Source organism: Oreochromis aureus, linkage group 15, assembly GCF_013358895.1.
Source record: "Oreochromis aureus strain Israel breed Guangdong linkage group 15, ZZ_aureus, whole genome shotgun sequence".
Classification (NCBI taxonomy): Eukaryota; Metazoa; Chordata; class Actinopteri; order Cichliformes; family Cichlidae; genus Oreochromis; species Oreochromis aureus.
The window spans coordinates 38,757,193-38,773,673 of record NC_052956.1 but is presented as its reverse complement, the minus strand read 5'-3'; the positions used below and the strand labels follow the sequence as shown (position 1 = coordinate 38,773,673).

Below are 16,481 nucleotides of genomic sequence, written 5' to 3'. Positions count from 1 at the left end.
CAAATAAGGTTTTGTCACATCCATCATGTTTCTTTGTCCAACGTGAAGTTTGGAACAGAAATTAAACATGGACCCTCCGTTTTACATTTAACACCCTGTAGCTGTCATCTTAGGTGGACGCCAAGCAGCAGAAGATATCAGGAATGTGCTGGTTTCTATTTAACCGAGGACCCGTCTTCCTCTGACCTCTTAGAGGATATGCTGCATGTATCTGTGAGACTTGGATGTCAAACATAAGGCCCGGCAAAGACACTTTTCCAGCCACTGGATGGCTTTGGGAAAATGTGAAGGATGGCATAAATATTTGGAGTTTAAAATATTTTTTAATTTAGGTTTTATAGCTTCTCCTTCTGATAAAGACTTCCCCCATGGCTATTAATACTATATCAGTTAATTAAATTAAATTACAAAGTACCCTGTTTTTTCACTATTGATGATAGAAACAAAAAATGGCATCTTCTCTGAATTAACCAACTTTTTCATGTATAATTACAGGAGCATCTGGGCACTGAGCTATCAGGGTTTTTCCAGTAATTTCACACATTTCTTCCATTTTGAGCCCAAAGAATCAAGCTGAAATATTTCTTTCATGTACTACAGCACCATTTCTGTATCATGTAGAAAAACTCATCTCAGTGATTAAATGTGTAGTTAAACTTCATTTCATTGACTGAAAGGGGAGATTCACTGGTGAACTGTATGTGGCCTGCAACGTAAAATGACTTTGACATCCCTGCTTTATAGGATCATGTGTGATCACGTGACCTACAGACGCCTCTGTGGCGTTTGTTCCTTATATTAGTAACTGGTCCAGGTTTTTATCATTTCAAATGTTTTACACCGACACATTGATGTCCAGAGTTTCTTTGACATACACGGGAACATTTTATGTTATTATGTTATTTTTTCTGTGTAAATCTAGTTTCTTAACCACATTATGTTTCGGCCCTTTCCGTGATCACTCGTTCACTCGTAGATTGCGCACCTGTGCCGCCTCAAAGCCATTTCCTGATTGGCTGACTGAAAGCGTCGTGGTCTCGCGGAGCACACGAGCAGCAGAGCAGAGTTTTCTGTGACTCTCTGCTGGAGCTGTCCGGCTTCCCTTTAATAATATCCCTTCAATCATTTGGCTTTTTTCCCCACCTTGCTTTCCAACAATGGAGTTATTTTCTCGATATCTGGATAGAAGCAATTCAGTCAGGTAAGCTTTTTATATTTAAATAAATTGCGTTCAAATCTAGTTTTGTTGCCTCGTAATTTGGAAATGCCGCATGTTAAAATGTAACAACTTTTGTCTCGCGTTAAAAACAACCGCGAAACTCATCAGGAAGTTTTCATGACGTGATCAGGGTTGAATTTAACGTGGCGTTTTCTAACTTGGAGACTTGGATTTGTATTGTTTATGGTTGACAAACAATTGGGAAAATGGTGAAAGTACATTTATTGAGCTAACCTTGAACTTCGTACACGGATCTCTCTGTGTGATTGATTACCAGTCTGGTACACCGCAACAACAATAACTGATAAAATAACTGTCTTTCTTTTTAACTTTCACTTCTGCATTTTCAGCCTTATGGCTGCTTTCTTTCTTCTTCCTTCGTAGAGGAACCGTTTAACTCCTCACACCATCCGTTCATTTCACATGTTTTAACTGTGTAGCCCACAGCACTGCGATTTGTTTCTGTCATCTGCATGATGGTTGTGTTGTCTTACAGCTCTGTCATAACTCAAGACATTATAAAAGAGGAGAACCTCAGAGATGACCTGAGGTATTATTTCATGAGTCCCTGTGAGAAGTACAGAGCCCGAAGACACATACCCTGGAAAATGGGAGTCCAGATCCTGAAAATCATCATGGTCACCACACAAGTATGTGCACTGGGGTTTATTGTATGTTGGGAAAGACCAGGAAAGAAGCAGTGCTCAGAAGGGGCTTCCTGGAACTGTAATCTGTAATCGAAGGCATGCAGCCAAGAGCAGTGTGTATATACACATGCTTACACTAAGGGTCCTGCTTAAAATGGGAGAATAAAGGAATATATTTGTGTTTGTCTTTATTTTGCTGTTCAATTTGTATTGTTTCAGAAGCACATGGCCCTAAAACAACAACAAACTTCTTTAAGGCACCTTATCAGTATCTCACGTAATGTAAAGCTACTATAACGTGTTTTCCACCTCAAAAGGAATCAGATGCGTATATGTTCAACTCTCCTTTCTTGTTTTCCCCACAGCTCGTCCTTTTCGGCCTCAACAACCAGCTGGTGGTTTCCTATAAGGAAGAGAACACCATGGCACTCAAAAACCTTTTCTTAAAAGGCTACAGCGGGGTCGATGAGGACGACTACAGTGTTGCTGTCTACACAAAGCACGACGTCTATGAAAGTCTGTTTTATGTCATGGATCAGGCAAGTAATACTTCTCCAGTGACTTTTTTTTTGCTGTGGTATTATGAAGTGTGTGTGTAGTGTGGAGTTTTACTTACACACATCCGGAACTCCACCACTGTGATAAGAGGACTCAAATCTAATGTTCATATAAATATATCTGGTGTAATTTAAGTGTCACATGAGTTGGAACTACTTCATTTTTTGAATTTCTTGTTTTATCATGTTTCACTGCGATATGCCAGGTTTCAGCTTCTTTATATTGTCTCGTCACCCTGGAGTGTTTGTTTGTTTGTTTGTTTGTTTGTTTGTTTGTTTGTTTGTTTGTTTCCTAAAATTCCCTGTTGTGTACAGTACAGTCAGCTGGACCAGCTCTCCGTGGGCCCGATCAGTTACGCAGAGGATGAAAATGGCAGGCTGCTGCCCCTCACCATGTGTAAAGAGTACTATAGGAGGGGTAGCGTGGAGCCTTCAGATGAGACCTATGACATCGATGCTCAGCTGGAGACGGGTGAGAGGGAAAATTTGCATGTCAGTTTGCTGTTATACGCGACGAAGTTGGTATCAGATTTGCCATTTAGATCATTAAGATCATAGTGTTGTTAAAATTTCCCCTTTGGGCTCCTGTAGTTTTAATATTTATTGACAAACTTGAATACCTGTGATGTAAATGTGTGATTAGAGTTCTTTTTAGAAAGAGGACAAAAGATTCATGTTAAAAATTTTATTTCTTATATATTTCAGATGTTTTAGAACTGCTATGGGATTTACTGGTAATAGTATGGGAGTATAAGAACTAATTTTGAGCCACCAGTAACAAGAAAGGGAAACAAAAGCTGTGTCTGTGTTTTTCGCACACCACATGTATGTGATGATTTTTTTTCAGTTTGTATGTCACACGATCCAAAGACTGCAAACCTGTGGAGAACAGAGAATTCATCCTTTTTTGATCTGGATTTTTACAGGTATGCAGTGCCAGTTTAAAATATTTACATTACATACTCACGTCTCCTTTTTAAATCAAATGTTCTGCTGCTTTTTCAGACTTGTCGACATCAAAATAACCTTCCAGCTGAAGGGAATCAACCTCCAGACGGTGCGTTCGCGAGAGTTACCCGACTGCTACTCCTTCTTTGTTACGGTAAACATTTCTTGCCATTATTAACGCCATGTAAAAGCAGCAAACACAGCTGGAGTGAAGCACATATAAACACCTCGATCCCTTTTGATTTGATAGATAACGTTCGATAACCAGTGTCACAGTGGAAAGGTGAAATTATTCCTGGACATAGACGCTGAGAGCAGCGCGTGCCGAGACTGGAAGATATCGGGGACGGGTAAGGTGAACTTCTCTAACCAAAGCGAAGCAAAAATGAATAATTAATGGTAACAAATGTGGGAGGAATGAGACAGGTTATGGCTTTGAAAACTGTTTTTCACGTTTGAGTAAAACAACAGGTCAGCCTGCAAATGCAGGTTTGGAATATTTGTAAAAATATCAAAATGTTGTCAAGTTTTGAAGAATCAAATTAAATAAAAATAAATCTTATTCTGCCCGAGACTCTTGTGGACCACTGTGTCTGTCCAGTTTATTTTGTATTGCAGTAGCTTGTTTACCACATTGTTAAAGTATGTGGAAGGATATTTCTCCAAACTTGTACTAGGACTGGGCAGTTTCCTGTAACTGAGGCGTTTGCTTTCAGACTTGTATTATCAGTGTCAGAAATGTGAGTGTGAGGGAGTTGAGAGTGATAAAGCCTCTCACACCCACACTTGTTCTTTTTGTGTGTGTGTTTCAGCTCAGAAGAACACACACTATCTGCTGGTATTTGATGCCTTCGTTATTCTGATGTGCCTCACATCGGCTGTGCTGTGCACTCGCTCCATCATACTGGCCGTCAGGTTACTCCAGGTCAGCAACACCATGCAAGGAGTTTCTTTTTTTTTTAAACTTAAACATCATGGATAAAGATGATTCATTTCAGGAATTGTGCAGTTTTTTGTGTGTGTTTGTTTAGTTTTGTAAATTGACTGAATTTCCATTGTTTTATTTTGAAGAGGTTCTCCAGATTCTTCCATGAAAACTTTAATCGGAAAGTGTGCGAGGACGACCAGAGGGAGTTTCTGAACGGCTGGTACTTGCTGGTCATCGTCAGCGACCTCTTGGCCATAATTGGATCGATTCTGAAGATGGAGATACAAGCTAAGGTAAAATGAATAATCTGGGCTTTGTATAATTTGGACTGTTTAAAAAAAGAAAAAGAAAACTGCAAAAAAATCAAGCTTTTGTATTTATGAGTAGCCGTGTGTGTGTGTGTGTGTGTGTGTGTGTGTGTGTGTGTGTGTGTGTGTGTGTGTGTGTGTGTGTGTGTGTGTGTGTGTGTGTGTGTGTGTGTGTGTGTGTGTGTAGGCAAATTTCTATCATTATTTCATTATTTTAATAGTATAATCCTTGATTTATACAATTGAGAAATAAATACTGGGCATAAATTTTGAGTAATACTGAAATTGTGGTGGCCTTTGGAATGAAACAAAGCAGGTGCCATAAAGATCTGTTTATTTTAACTTTGCTCTTCCTTTTTTTTTTCATAGCCACCGATGTGAGTGTTTTAAGTTTTGAAGAGTTAGAAACACTCATTTATGACCAATGTTGCTTCTTTTGTGTAATTTATCACTGTTGGTGAAGCTCTACTAATATTTACTACAATAACTTTACAGCTGAGGTTAAGTCGTCTGATTGCAGCATTACTCCACCAATTAGGCTTTAGTATCTTATAATTAAATTGTTAGACTTACAAAGGACAGTTTGGACCTTTAATCAAACATGACTTTAAATTCCAAACCAAATTTCAATGTGAGTGATGATACTTTGCACTGCGATTCGGACGCTGATGTTAACTTTGAGCAGGTGGACACAATCAGAAATGTGCAAAATCGGTGAAGCTGTCCTTTAGAGAAACCTCGAGTTTACATTTGTATAGTTTTCTTCTCAGTGCGCATGCATTAAAGCATAAAAGCATGTTAAGGTTTATCGTTCCTTGGCTTCACATTCACTTTGTACTTTGGATGATTATTTTATTAGGGTTCAGACTATGTCATTTACTGCTCCTGATGGCAGTCATACAGCAAAACCAGCTTTAACTGGTCTACTGTAATATAACTTATGTATACTGTATGTAATTATGTAACAGATTTTTCTGGAACTATCATTTCATTCCTAATTGTGGACTTTCTCTGCTCTCTTCTGTAGAACCTTACAAATTATGACGTGTGCAGTATCTTCCTGGGGACGTCTACATTACTGGTGTGGGTTGGAGTGATCAGGTACCTGGGATACTTCCAGAAATACAATGTGAGTCCATGCTCGGCACGGCTGATGTAAGCCATTAATGTTCTACATTTATGATCTTGAAGTTTGAAGTCTGTTTCATGTGAGAACTTTTAATGAGGTGCAAGTTTGACACTAAGCAGGAGCTCACCACAGTAAGCTTAATACAACAGTGATGGAGAAACTTACTAATATGCTGTGAGAATGATATATCTTTTTAATTCTCATCATGCACATGTGTATACCTGTATCAGTCCACTCCACCCTCACATAAATCTTCTTTCAAGTGTAGGTGCTGATCCTAACCATGAAGGCAGCCTTTCCGAAGGTCCTGCGTTTCTGCTGCTGTGCTGGCATGATCTACCTCGGCTATACTTTTTGTGGATGGATCGTACTGGGGCCGTACCACGAGAAGGTAACTTTCTAACTGGTTTTGAGGAAATCACTGTGATGGGTGTGACAAAGATGTAGGGGAAACAATACAGGGTTTTTTTTTGTTTCTCATGAAATACTGCTGACACTACAGATATCGAATAAAGGAACTTCCAAATGTGCACATCTTTTAAAAAATTGACTTACGATAGTGTTTTGTGGTTTTAGGTGATGGTTTTTGGTCGTGCCCCAGATTCACTTTTTTGATGATATGACCTGTAGATGAGATATTCAAAGTCTTGATTTTGATGAGTTTTATGAGATTTGCAAATCAGTGATTTGTTTATTTGACAGTTTACTTTAGTTTTTATTTACTTTTTTGGAACTGTGGTTGTACGATACTTTCATTTTTATGATGACTGGTTTTCCAAGCTTCTTCTTTTAAACTGCTATTTCAGCATGTTGCTCTTCAAACTGACGAAAGTGTACACATGGCCTTTGGCTTCTCTGTACAGGAGCAACTAGAGTTCACAGTGCATTTATAAGACTCTCTAAGTAAAACTGCCACTAGGTGTCAGTGCATGATAATACTTTGCTTCACTGACTGCTGTTCCCTGCTTCACTGGTGGCCAGGTTTTCAACATTGTACAGTGATTGCTGCCACATTCATGATGCATTCATTTGTACACTAATGTACGTGAGAAGAAATGAATCAAATGATTGATGATAAGCAACAGAATTATGCCATACGTTCAAATAATTGGATGAACTGCCCCAAAACTGAGCAAATATCTCAAACTGAAAAGTCTTTAGAGGCAACAAGAAGCAGTTTCCTCCAAATTTCTGCATACGAGTAAGAAAGTTTTAAGAATTTGCAGATATTACAGCTGGAATTGACCAACATTTGGAGCACTTCTTAAAATCCTGAAAAACTCTAACCTTAACTGGGAGCTCCCCAGACAGTGATCTGTATGTTTAGCTGTTCTGGCTTGTTAAGATAAATTATTTACGGAAGTCTGAGCAGAAGTAGGCGTCTAAACACGGCAGAGCTCCTAATCTGCAGAGGCAGATGTGGGAAAGCCTGAGAACAGCTGCCTCACATCTTGCATCTCACTGGCTAAATTGTTGATAATCTTGAGCTGAAGAGGAGTAACTACTGTAAATATATTGTGAGCTGATTCTTATGTTTGCTTGTCAGGTCACTTCACTACCTCCCATGTTTAGGAATGCCTGTCTGTGGAACTAACAATGCATCCATACGGTTGGTGCACTGAAGGCATTAAAACAGGTCATTTTAGCTGTTAAATACACTTTTCTCTGTTTAACGATAAAATAGACTCTTATCAGGCCCACATGAAAAGTCAACTGTTACTTGCCTACCATTTGTGCAGCCAGCTTTGCTATGCCAGCGTTTAACGTCAGCTGTGTTACAGTTCTTTATGTTTGCCCAGCGATGCAGTCAGCAGAGACTTTTAGGATATTTATATTGCGGTGTCTTGGGGAGTCCCTGTAAGCGCTTCCAGGATCCTCAGGTTATTTACAGAAGGAAATCAACAGGGGATGACCTACGACTTGCCTTTCCAGACGTCTTCAAGTGCTGTCAGCTGGATCCATAGTGTCTGAGAGTGATGTTGTTTTTAGATCCTATCTACATCTTTGCATGACTTCTTTCTGTTTTGTGTCTGACTTTCTGATTGGTTCTTTCAACCAACTGTCTCCCTTTTTTACTTTATTGGATCGTTCCTGTCAGTCTTTCAGTCTAACTCATTGTCTTATTATTAAGCCTGCGAGGTCCAGCGTTTCTTTTAATACATGTACTTTTGGAAACCCCAAGTTTTCTTTAATCTCTGATCAATATAGTCGAAGCACAGTGAAGCTGGCCTATAACTGAGCGTACAGGGTGTTTTCTTAAACACTTCTGTTTCCTGTTTAATATGTTGATTGTAGTATTCTGAAGTGACTCATCTTTCTGTGATGAACTGGGTTTTGACCTTAGACTTAGTCATTGTGGTTTGTTAGATTAGCTGCTTAAAAGATCAGAAAAGTCTTTCAGTGTGAAGAAGTTTTACTTGTAATTTATAAGAAAAATAATAAAATAATGTCATGTTGTTGTTGTGAAGTTGGTGATTTACAGTTAATTGTATTTTATGGCATTTTTACAGACCAAATGTATTACATTTTATTTTTTTTAAATAGGAAGAAAACCTGCAGTAATGTAACTATTTTTTTTTTTCTAGCTTCTCATTTGTTTTGTTTTCCAGGAAATCTCAGATTCATGTGGATTTGTTAACTGCTCACTGCACTGTTATTTCCCTCGTTCTCTGTAGTTTGAGGGCCTGAGTCTTGTGGCAGAGTGCCTGTTCTCCCTGCTGAACGGAGACGACATGTTCACCACCTTCGCCCAGCTTAAGGACACGAACACCTTGGTGTGGCTCTTCAGTCGGGCTTATCTCTACTCCTTCATCTCCCTGTTCATCTACATGGTGCTGTCGCTCTTTATCGCTCTTATAACCGACGCCTATGAGACCATCAAGGTACTTCTGCATTACCAAGTGCGAGTCATTTGAAAACTGTGGGATTTTGTCAAATAAACTATTGGATCTTGTTAGACCTGACAGGAGGATGGAAAATGTGGACTAAGACTGAACAAGAATCCTTACTGTACTGTACATCCAATGGAGTGATGAGATTGCCACTCTTCAACCAAATGTCACATCAGTGTTACAGGTTAAATCTAGCTACGTAACAAAGAGAAAGGATGATGCAAATCGAGTGCATTTATATGAGGAGTGAAGAAGGTTGGGAAGGAGTTAAAGTAGCTTTGGGGTCCCATTCATGAGTCGGGGAAGGAGTGGGAGATTGACAGATGGTTTGAGGATGCTGTAGCTGTCTGCTATGGGAGGAGATGGCATCGCTTTCTCTTTTAGCTATCGATTTACTGGGTGATTTGTGCCCCCCACCCACACATGGCCACAAGCTGTTGATAGCAGCCAGAAGGAGCTTCCTCAGGAGGGCGTCTGGGTTCTTTCTTAAAAAAGGTGAAGACCTTAGTTATTTGAAAGAGGCTCAGTACAACCGGTACTTGGGCATCTAGGGTGCCTCCTGCATGAATCCTAGGTTAGTTGTTTCTGGTATGTCCACTGGAGAGGAGATCACGCATTAGAGTGTGTGTGTGTGTGTGTGTGTGTGTGTGTGTGTGTGTGTGTGTGTGTGTGTGTGTGTGTGTGTCTGTGTGTGTGTGTCTGTGTGTGTCACATGGCTTGGGACTGAAGAAACTGCAGAGGAGCTGGAGGAGGTTGACAGATGAGGGGGAGTCTGGGCATCCATGCTTACGCTGAACCAAATAAGCAGCAGAGTGGATGGAGAGAAGTGTCGAGGACAAAAAAGAGGGGGGGGGGGGTTAAGTGCATCTTGTGCTCCTCTTACATCTTACTTCCTGTCTTGCTTGTCCCTTAGGCAATAATGTAATTACAGCTTGCTGAGAGGAGACAATGATCAGTGAATGATACTTCTATAAAAAGCCTTTATTTCAAATTTTATATTTAAATTATGAAGAAAAATATGAAGAAACCAGTCAGAATGTTTCTCAATCCATGTTTCAGACATTGTGCTACCTGCTTGTAGTTTTGTAGGCTTGAGTCTACAACATGCGTTATATTGGTGTGCATTTCTCAAATCTAGCATGGAACAAGTTTTGTCCTCTGACTTTGAATGTGATGCATTTTGGACTTTTTCTTTTTGCTAACAGAGTTACCAGAAAAATGGGTTCCCGCAGACCGACCTGCAGAAGTTTCTCCACGAGCCGACAGAGCTGCCTAATATAGAGGAGAGCGATCAGACAGACGTCAGCGTCAGACACTCTGTACTCTGCTACTGCCAGCGGTATGATTCTGTTCACAGTAATGCTGGAATGCTTGTTTAATATTTAATCTCTCTTCACACACTCGGCCACACCTGGAACCTGCTCTCTACAAACATCAGTGTAACATAAGAGGTATTGTGTTTTAAATACCAGCTTAGAGTTTGTTAGCCAGTGAGATTTATGATTTTATTATAGTTTGACGGTTGCTTGTTGACTATTAGGGCTATTACTTAGCCCAGCTTATTGCTTAGATCTTAGTTTGAGAAGAAGATGTAGTCTTAACCTCTTAGCTTTTGGTCATCAATCAATATCTAAATCAACTGATGGTCAAAACAACTGTCACTTTTAGTTACTGTTAACATGAATGCTGACGGTCATGCTGGCAGAGTGAAACGCATCTCTTATTCTTGGGAAAGATGCATTAAGTCTTTGGAAAAGTGCCGGCACCACTGAAGTTGATCCGAGAAACGATGAGGAAAAGCAGTTACATTCTCACTCTCCCTTTCAGTCCATGTACAAATAAACAGGATTCACGGTAACATGCAGAAATGAAAACAGAGTTTGTGTCGCTTACACATTGTTGCCATGATATACGGACACCGTACTTCTCTGTATGTCGGTGTTTTCTTCTCATTCCATTTCCATGAGCCAATCTCTATCATCAGCAGGCAGCAGACTGCAGCGGAGTTTCCTCCACGCTGCGGTTTGGCTCCATCTTACGTGGTTTGAGAGCAATGAAATTAGTGGTGGGAGCTATGCTGACACACCCAGTGATGGGCTGATTACAGAGAAACTGAGGGCCTCCACACTGCAAGGAACACCCCTGCCTCCACCTTCCCCTTAAACTCCCAGCCATTATTACCTCTTCACTGTGTTATGTCCCTGAATGCACAGGTCACGGTAAACATTGTGATTCAAAATGAGCTGAAAAGGTTTAGTGGTTAGTCGAAAAGAGTTTTGAATGCACTGGAGAGACTGGTTTAGCGGCTCTGTTGTGCGTGGTTTTATTAGAATGACCTTGCACGGTGTTCTCTCTTTATCTTAACCTCTGTTTGGTAGTCTGATAACATGAAGTGTTTAACATGCCTGAGAAATGTTTCATTTTATTTCCTGTTATCGTTTAAAACGGCAGCGCAGTCCCACGTTTGCTCCGAGCAACACTTCCTCCATCACAGCCAGCACATTACTCAATTTTGAAGTTGATGTTTTCTGTTCAGGAGATTGTTTCACTGTAAACGGACAGCATTGGTTTCTGTAGCCATCATCACAATCATTCCACTTCAAAAGCATGAGACTGTTTTATGACTGAGTGCATGAGATGTTGTTTACCCGGTAAAGCAACTACTGTAGTCATTTGTATAGAGCTGTGTTTGGCGTTTGCCACCAAACTGTTAATTTTTTTTTCCTGCCAGAGCTTTGAATGTTTGTACACACAGTAAAAATGATTTGTAGTCATGTAATCATTGGAAAAGTCCTGGATTGAAATCACTGGCATTGGGAAAAGTTTCCTCTGCTGTATGTGTTATGATGACATATTGGAGCTTAGACAGTCTGTCCCCCCCCCCCCCGGGGCTCTTTACTCATTGTTTCAGCAGACATTAACACGCCAACTTTGAGGGTTTTGTTTTAGGGTTGTTTTTTGTTTTGTTTTTTTTATGTTTGTCAGCCGTTTTCTATCACTCAGCTATCCTGGGTTTCCAGCTCTAGTTGCCTTGAGTGTTTAAGGAAGTCTAGTTTCAGTTACAGTGCCATTATGTACTGATATGTACATCCTCTGTTGAAATGAACATGAAATTGGCGACCATCTTTTAAAGTTGGTTCAGTTTTCTTATTAGTACTCTTGTCGATTTGCACAGACTATAATTGCATTCGTTTGCAGCCTTTGACCTGACTAAATCACATTTTTACAAGCATCCTTATCTTACTGTCCCAGCTAAAATTAGATCAGTGCTCTCAGTTAACGTCTTAATGTCTTACTGGGTGAAATTTCATCTGGATCTGTTACCTTGTTTGGAAAGGAAGTTGGGAAGTAATGGTGATCGTTGTGTTGGATTTAAAACTTGTTTACCAAAAGCATCAGGTTTGTTATCTCTCATACATTATGACTCTGAAGTCTTGTGAATTCAATTAAATGTAAAATAACGTATACATGTGACAAAGGTTGTACATCTGACCGTATTTGGACTTAAATGTATCAGCTGCAGTTCGTCAGAGATTATGGCCCTATTCCTGAAAGCGGGTTCAACAAAATGTTGACTCCCATCATAAACTCTGAGATCAGCAACTCAGACTTTTCAGTTTCAGAACAGGCTGATCAGAGTTCACCTGGAGTTTCACGTGCATGAGTAGGAAACAGAAAGCAGCAGTCAGCGGAGCTCTGATACTATGATTCACCATAGCATTTGGTAAATAAAGAGCAGAGCCTCCATTTTAATCCAGTGTACAGAGGAATATGAATGTGTCAGTGCGGATCATGATGTTTATCTTAAAAACAGGACAGGTGAAAGGAGTCATTTTAATCAGCCTGGGGCACTCTGTCATCATCACATAGAATAAAATTTGTCTTGTCATTGGCTTCGCTTTGAGAGTCACCACCATTGCTAAGCCTCATATCAAAGACATTACAGTCATGCAAATTAATTGTATCCTGTGTGATCGAATGTTTGAGCATGTTTGATTTACCCTCTTTGTTATGGTCAGTGTTGGGGTTAACACAGAGCACTTTTAAGAAAAGTATTGCATTACTGATTTACTCCCAAGAAAGTAATTTGTTGCACTGAGAAAGGTCCTGAAAGGCATACACGTCATGAAACATCTCATAATTACCAGTTAAAAATGTAAAACTATAGGTTACAGTTCCACACACCAAAACAAATCTCTATCCTAATGGGGACGCATACAGTCTTTCTCTTAGTGTTCGGGTATGAACACAAAGCTGACAACGCACAGCAAAAAATGTAAAAACCTGCACAGAGACAGAGTGATTCTACATAGAAGTGGAGTCTGCAGCCTGACTGCGCATCAGTTTGTTACCTGTTGAAGTTCAGGCTCTTTCTGCTGGGCTGAGGTCAGCATTCACTCAGCTTTTACTCTGAGCTCTTGGCTAGCTTAGCATTAGCATGCTGTCTAAGCATTAGCGTGCTATCTTTGCAGATGCTTGCAAAGAAATGAAATATGTTAGCATAATGTAGTTGTTTCTGTCCTGTATGCAGTCTGCACATTACCATCATGCACTCGTCCTTTTGTACAATAAAATTTTATGTTTGAAAGGAGGAGATAAGATTAGGCTTTTTTTTTTTTTTTTTTTTTTTTTTTTTTTCCCCCCTCCTTTGACAACAATATGATTAGATACAACTTGGTCAGTTGGTCCCATCATCATCAAAATCCGGCTCAAAACTGGAATCCTACTGTAAAATGTGCCGCTTACGGCAGATCATAAAGATGAAGGAGAATTATCTAAATGTTTAAAAACAAAGTGTCTAAAATTGAAACTTTCTTTGGTGGGTTTACTTTGATACAGTGAAGTGTGCAAATCTTTGCTTTGTGTTACTATCAAACCTTCGTGAAGGTGAAATTACAGACCGGAGAACAAGGCCTTTGCTGTAATGATGGGTGTATGGGAATTATCCCAAGAACATTGCCGCGATAGTGTTGCAAGATTATGCCCTAAAGTGAGAATTCCTGTCTGCTTGTGTAACAAGTTGGATGTATCATCCCAACATAATATTGATACACTTGGGAATAACAGTGTTGCCTTGGTTGCTACATTTAAGATGGCATGTACCCTAGATTTGAACAGACCGTGTAGTTTTAATAAAGCTGGAGCACACTTGAGAAAACCTGAGATGTGCAAGGTGATTCGTATACAAGCATGTAGGAGTCCCATAAATAGGATACTGCCACTATTTAAGATCTTACACTGCTTGCTTTGCTTGAAACTAGAGGAGGCTGATTTTGAGTACCAGTAGAAACCACCTATTTTTCTTTCTTGAACTTGGTTCAGATCATTTATGAGTAAACAAAGTTTCAAGGGGATTCACTGTTAACATATTGGTGCTTTCTGTAGAGAAGCATCAGTTAACCCTGTAATCTAACATCTGAGTGGAAAGTAGCCTATGCTGTAGTTTGTCATCCTCATGGTGTTGAAGAAAAGTTGGTTTTATGGGTTCTTTCTCTCTCCTTCATTCTCTCCTTACAGAGTTCCAGCAAATGATGATGTCATACTTATCAGCTGACGGCTGCCCCGCCTCTGGATGAGACAGTTTAGGGAGGAAAATGCTGGGAACAATACTTCACATGTCTGAGACGAACTTCTCTACGCTGAAACACTAAAAAAAAAAACTTGGAGAATGTAGACTTACCTGTACACGTGTAACATCCCATGAGGTGCAATAAGAAAGGCCAAATGAGTTCCCTCCACTGAACGGGAGTCCGGAGCTCAAGATGCAGAGCTGCAAATGGGACCAAGAAGAAGTGGTTGCTTGGATTAACAGTATACGTTTATAATACTGCTTAGATGTTTATTTGGCCAAGGAGTTTGGTCGAGTGCTGTTGTGGAATGTACAACATTAAAGTTAATTTATTAAGTGTTGAAGTAAAGATTGCAGCAAGGCTAATCCTCTTATTTGTCCCGTTTTTATTTAAATGTCACCATGTCACTGGTGGTGGGAGGGGGGTGGGTGGGTGGATGAGTGTTCTCTGAAGTGCACAAACATGTTTCCAGCAGAGTTGCGATTGAGTAAGACTAGTTTTGAGTGAACACACCAAAACGATGAGTCAGCTCGATCAGTGTATAAGCAGGTTAAAGTTAAAGACAAGCTGGAGCATGACTTTTATTGCAGAGCTGAGCTCCTAGTTGGATAAGATCAAAGCATCACATTTCTCTCACATTTTCTCAGCAAAGATCTCTGCAGACTCTGAAACGTGCCTGGATCATGAAGTTAAAGACCCCTGAACAAAAATGTTTGACGAGCCCTCGCACATTCTTGTGTTTTGTTTTGTTTTTATTTTTGTTTTTATTTCCTCCTTCCTCTCCCCCTTCTCTCCCCCTTTCTTCAGTAATCAGGTGCATCATGCAGGAATGTGTGCACATATGTACACAGAGCAGTTTGAAATGGAGAGCACTGCACCTTTTAGTGAAGAAATATTAAAATACAACTTTTGTAACAGCTGTATTATCCTTACATTAAATGAAAAATGAAACGGCCAGGGTTTGTTTGTTTGTTTGTTTTTTGGAAGATGCTATGTTTTCGTGCACAAGCAGCTGTTATCATCTTCGTCTTGGTTTCTGCCCCCCAACACCACCACAACCCTTATTCCTTTCAGCACTTCTTGCCAGTCTCGCTCGGATGATTGTTCATTGTTGTAACGGAGAGCTTTTCTTGGAAAAAGGCACTTTTGGCATGTGTCCACTGAGAAAAGGAACTTTTTTTTTTTTTCTTTGCTGGGGAAAAAAAAAAAAAATCCTGCAGGTAAAACGGAACTATTCCCTGGACGCTAAAGGTTTCAGGCCTATCTATTGTGATTAGCTTACATGTCATCTTACTGACGTCTCAATAACTTTAAACGTGATTGTAAGGTTTTCATCCAAAATTATTTACAAAAATGAGTGTGGAACACACATTTATTCACATTTCCTCTATTGTGCCCTTTGATTTGGGAGTACCTAATCCACAAAATATCTAACTTTGGGAGAGCCTACTAGCCTCGGCATTGTAGGGGAGAAAAGGGGCAGGAAAAATACATACTACTATATTCTACCGTCATCCTGGTATGATGTAAACAAGACAATATGGGTTAAAAATCTAACGTCTAAGTTGATACAGTTTGTTATTTCTTTTATACGCCTCTTGGTTGGGGCCCCATCTCTACCGAACCCCTGGGCACAGGCCCTGAATGGCCATTGGATAATCTGAGCCTGCTTCTTGAAACCCCAAAGGAACAAATCCCTTCCAAGGCTGATTTACCAGAAAATGGTTTCAACTTTTTTCAGTGCTGACTCTCAAAAAACTGATTAAAGTTGCATTAAAACTAGTTTAACATACTGTTGATTGTGTCAAAAAGAAAGTTGCCTATGCAGGAAAAAAGCCGCGCCTGTAATTAATATTTTATCAGACATATTTATTATTAATGCTAAGTGGCTGTATTGTTGTTCAAGCTGGAGCTGCTTTTAGCTACCGCACATAGTCTTCTGTAGCTCAATCTAGGAGCTGGAGTCCTTCCAGCGCTACTGTTGATGAGACGATTACTGGAGAGCAACAGTTAAAAAAACAGCAACAAAAAAACAGGTTAAACGTCACATTTTACCCGTGTGGTGCTTATAGGAATGAAACCAGATGAGTTTAAAGGAGAAATGTATTTGTGGCTGAACTGGTAAAAATTCATGGACATGTTAAAAGTTACAGGGACTCCAAATGACTGCTTTTAAAAGCCAAAAAGTTAGAATGTTCCACGATTAACACTGAAAACGCGAATAAGACGTCACAATGTTGACATGGAACTGTATCCGCAGCTGTCACGTAGTCTAACTGATAAA

At 39.9% G+C, this 16,481-nt stretch overlaps 1 protein-coding gene across 1 annotated transcript; it reads left to right on the top strand.

Annotated features, from left to right (window-relative positions):
* Positions 1-1,016: 1,016 nt before the first annotated feature.
* Positions 1,017-14,567, top strand: mcoln2 (mucolipin TRP cation channel 2). The gene is made up of 14 exons (XM_031756231.2): positions 1,017-1,201; positions 1,716-1,869; positions 2,232-2,405; positions 2,739-2,895; positions 3,271-3,349; positions 3,429-3,525; positions 3,622-3,721; positions 4,184-4,296; positions 4,443-4,592; positions 5,635-5,736; positions 6,005-6,127; positions 8,412-8,618; positions 9,833-9,966; positions 14,145-14,567. The coding sequence occupies exons 1-14, from the start codon at positions 1,158-1,160 to the stop codon at positions 14,179-14,181; spliced, it is 1,671 nt and encodes a 556-aa protein (XP_031612091.1). The 5' UTR covers positions 1,017-1,157; the 3' UTR covers positions 14,182-14,567.
* Positions 14,568-16,481: the final 1,914 nt, after the last annotated feature.

Excerpts from the sequence above, each read along its gene's own strand:
- mcoln2 (XM_031756231.2), top strand. The coding sequence starts at position 1,158 with ATGGAGTTATTTTCTCGATATCTGGATAGAAGCAATTCAGTCAG. Across the intron at positions 1,202-1,715 it reads GATAGAAGCAATTCAGTCAG|CTCTGTCATAACTCAAGACA; the intron begins GTAAGCTTTTTA and ends GTTGTCTTACAG. Across the intron at positions 2,406-2,738 it reads TGTTTTATGTCATGGATCAG|TACAGTCAGCTGGACCAGCT; the intron begins GCAAGTAATACT and ends TGTTGTGTACAG.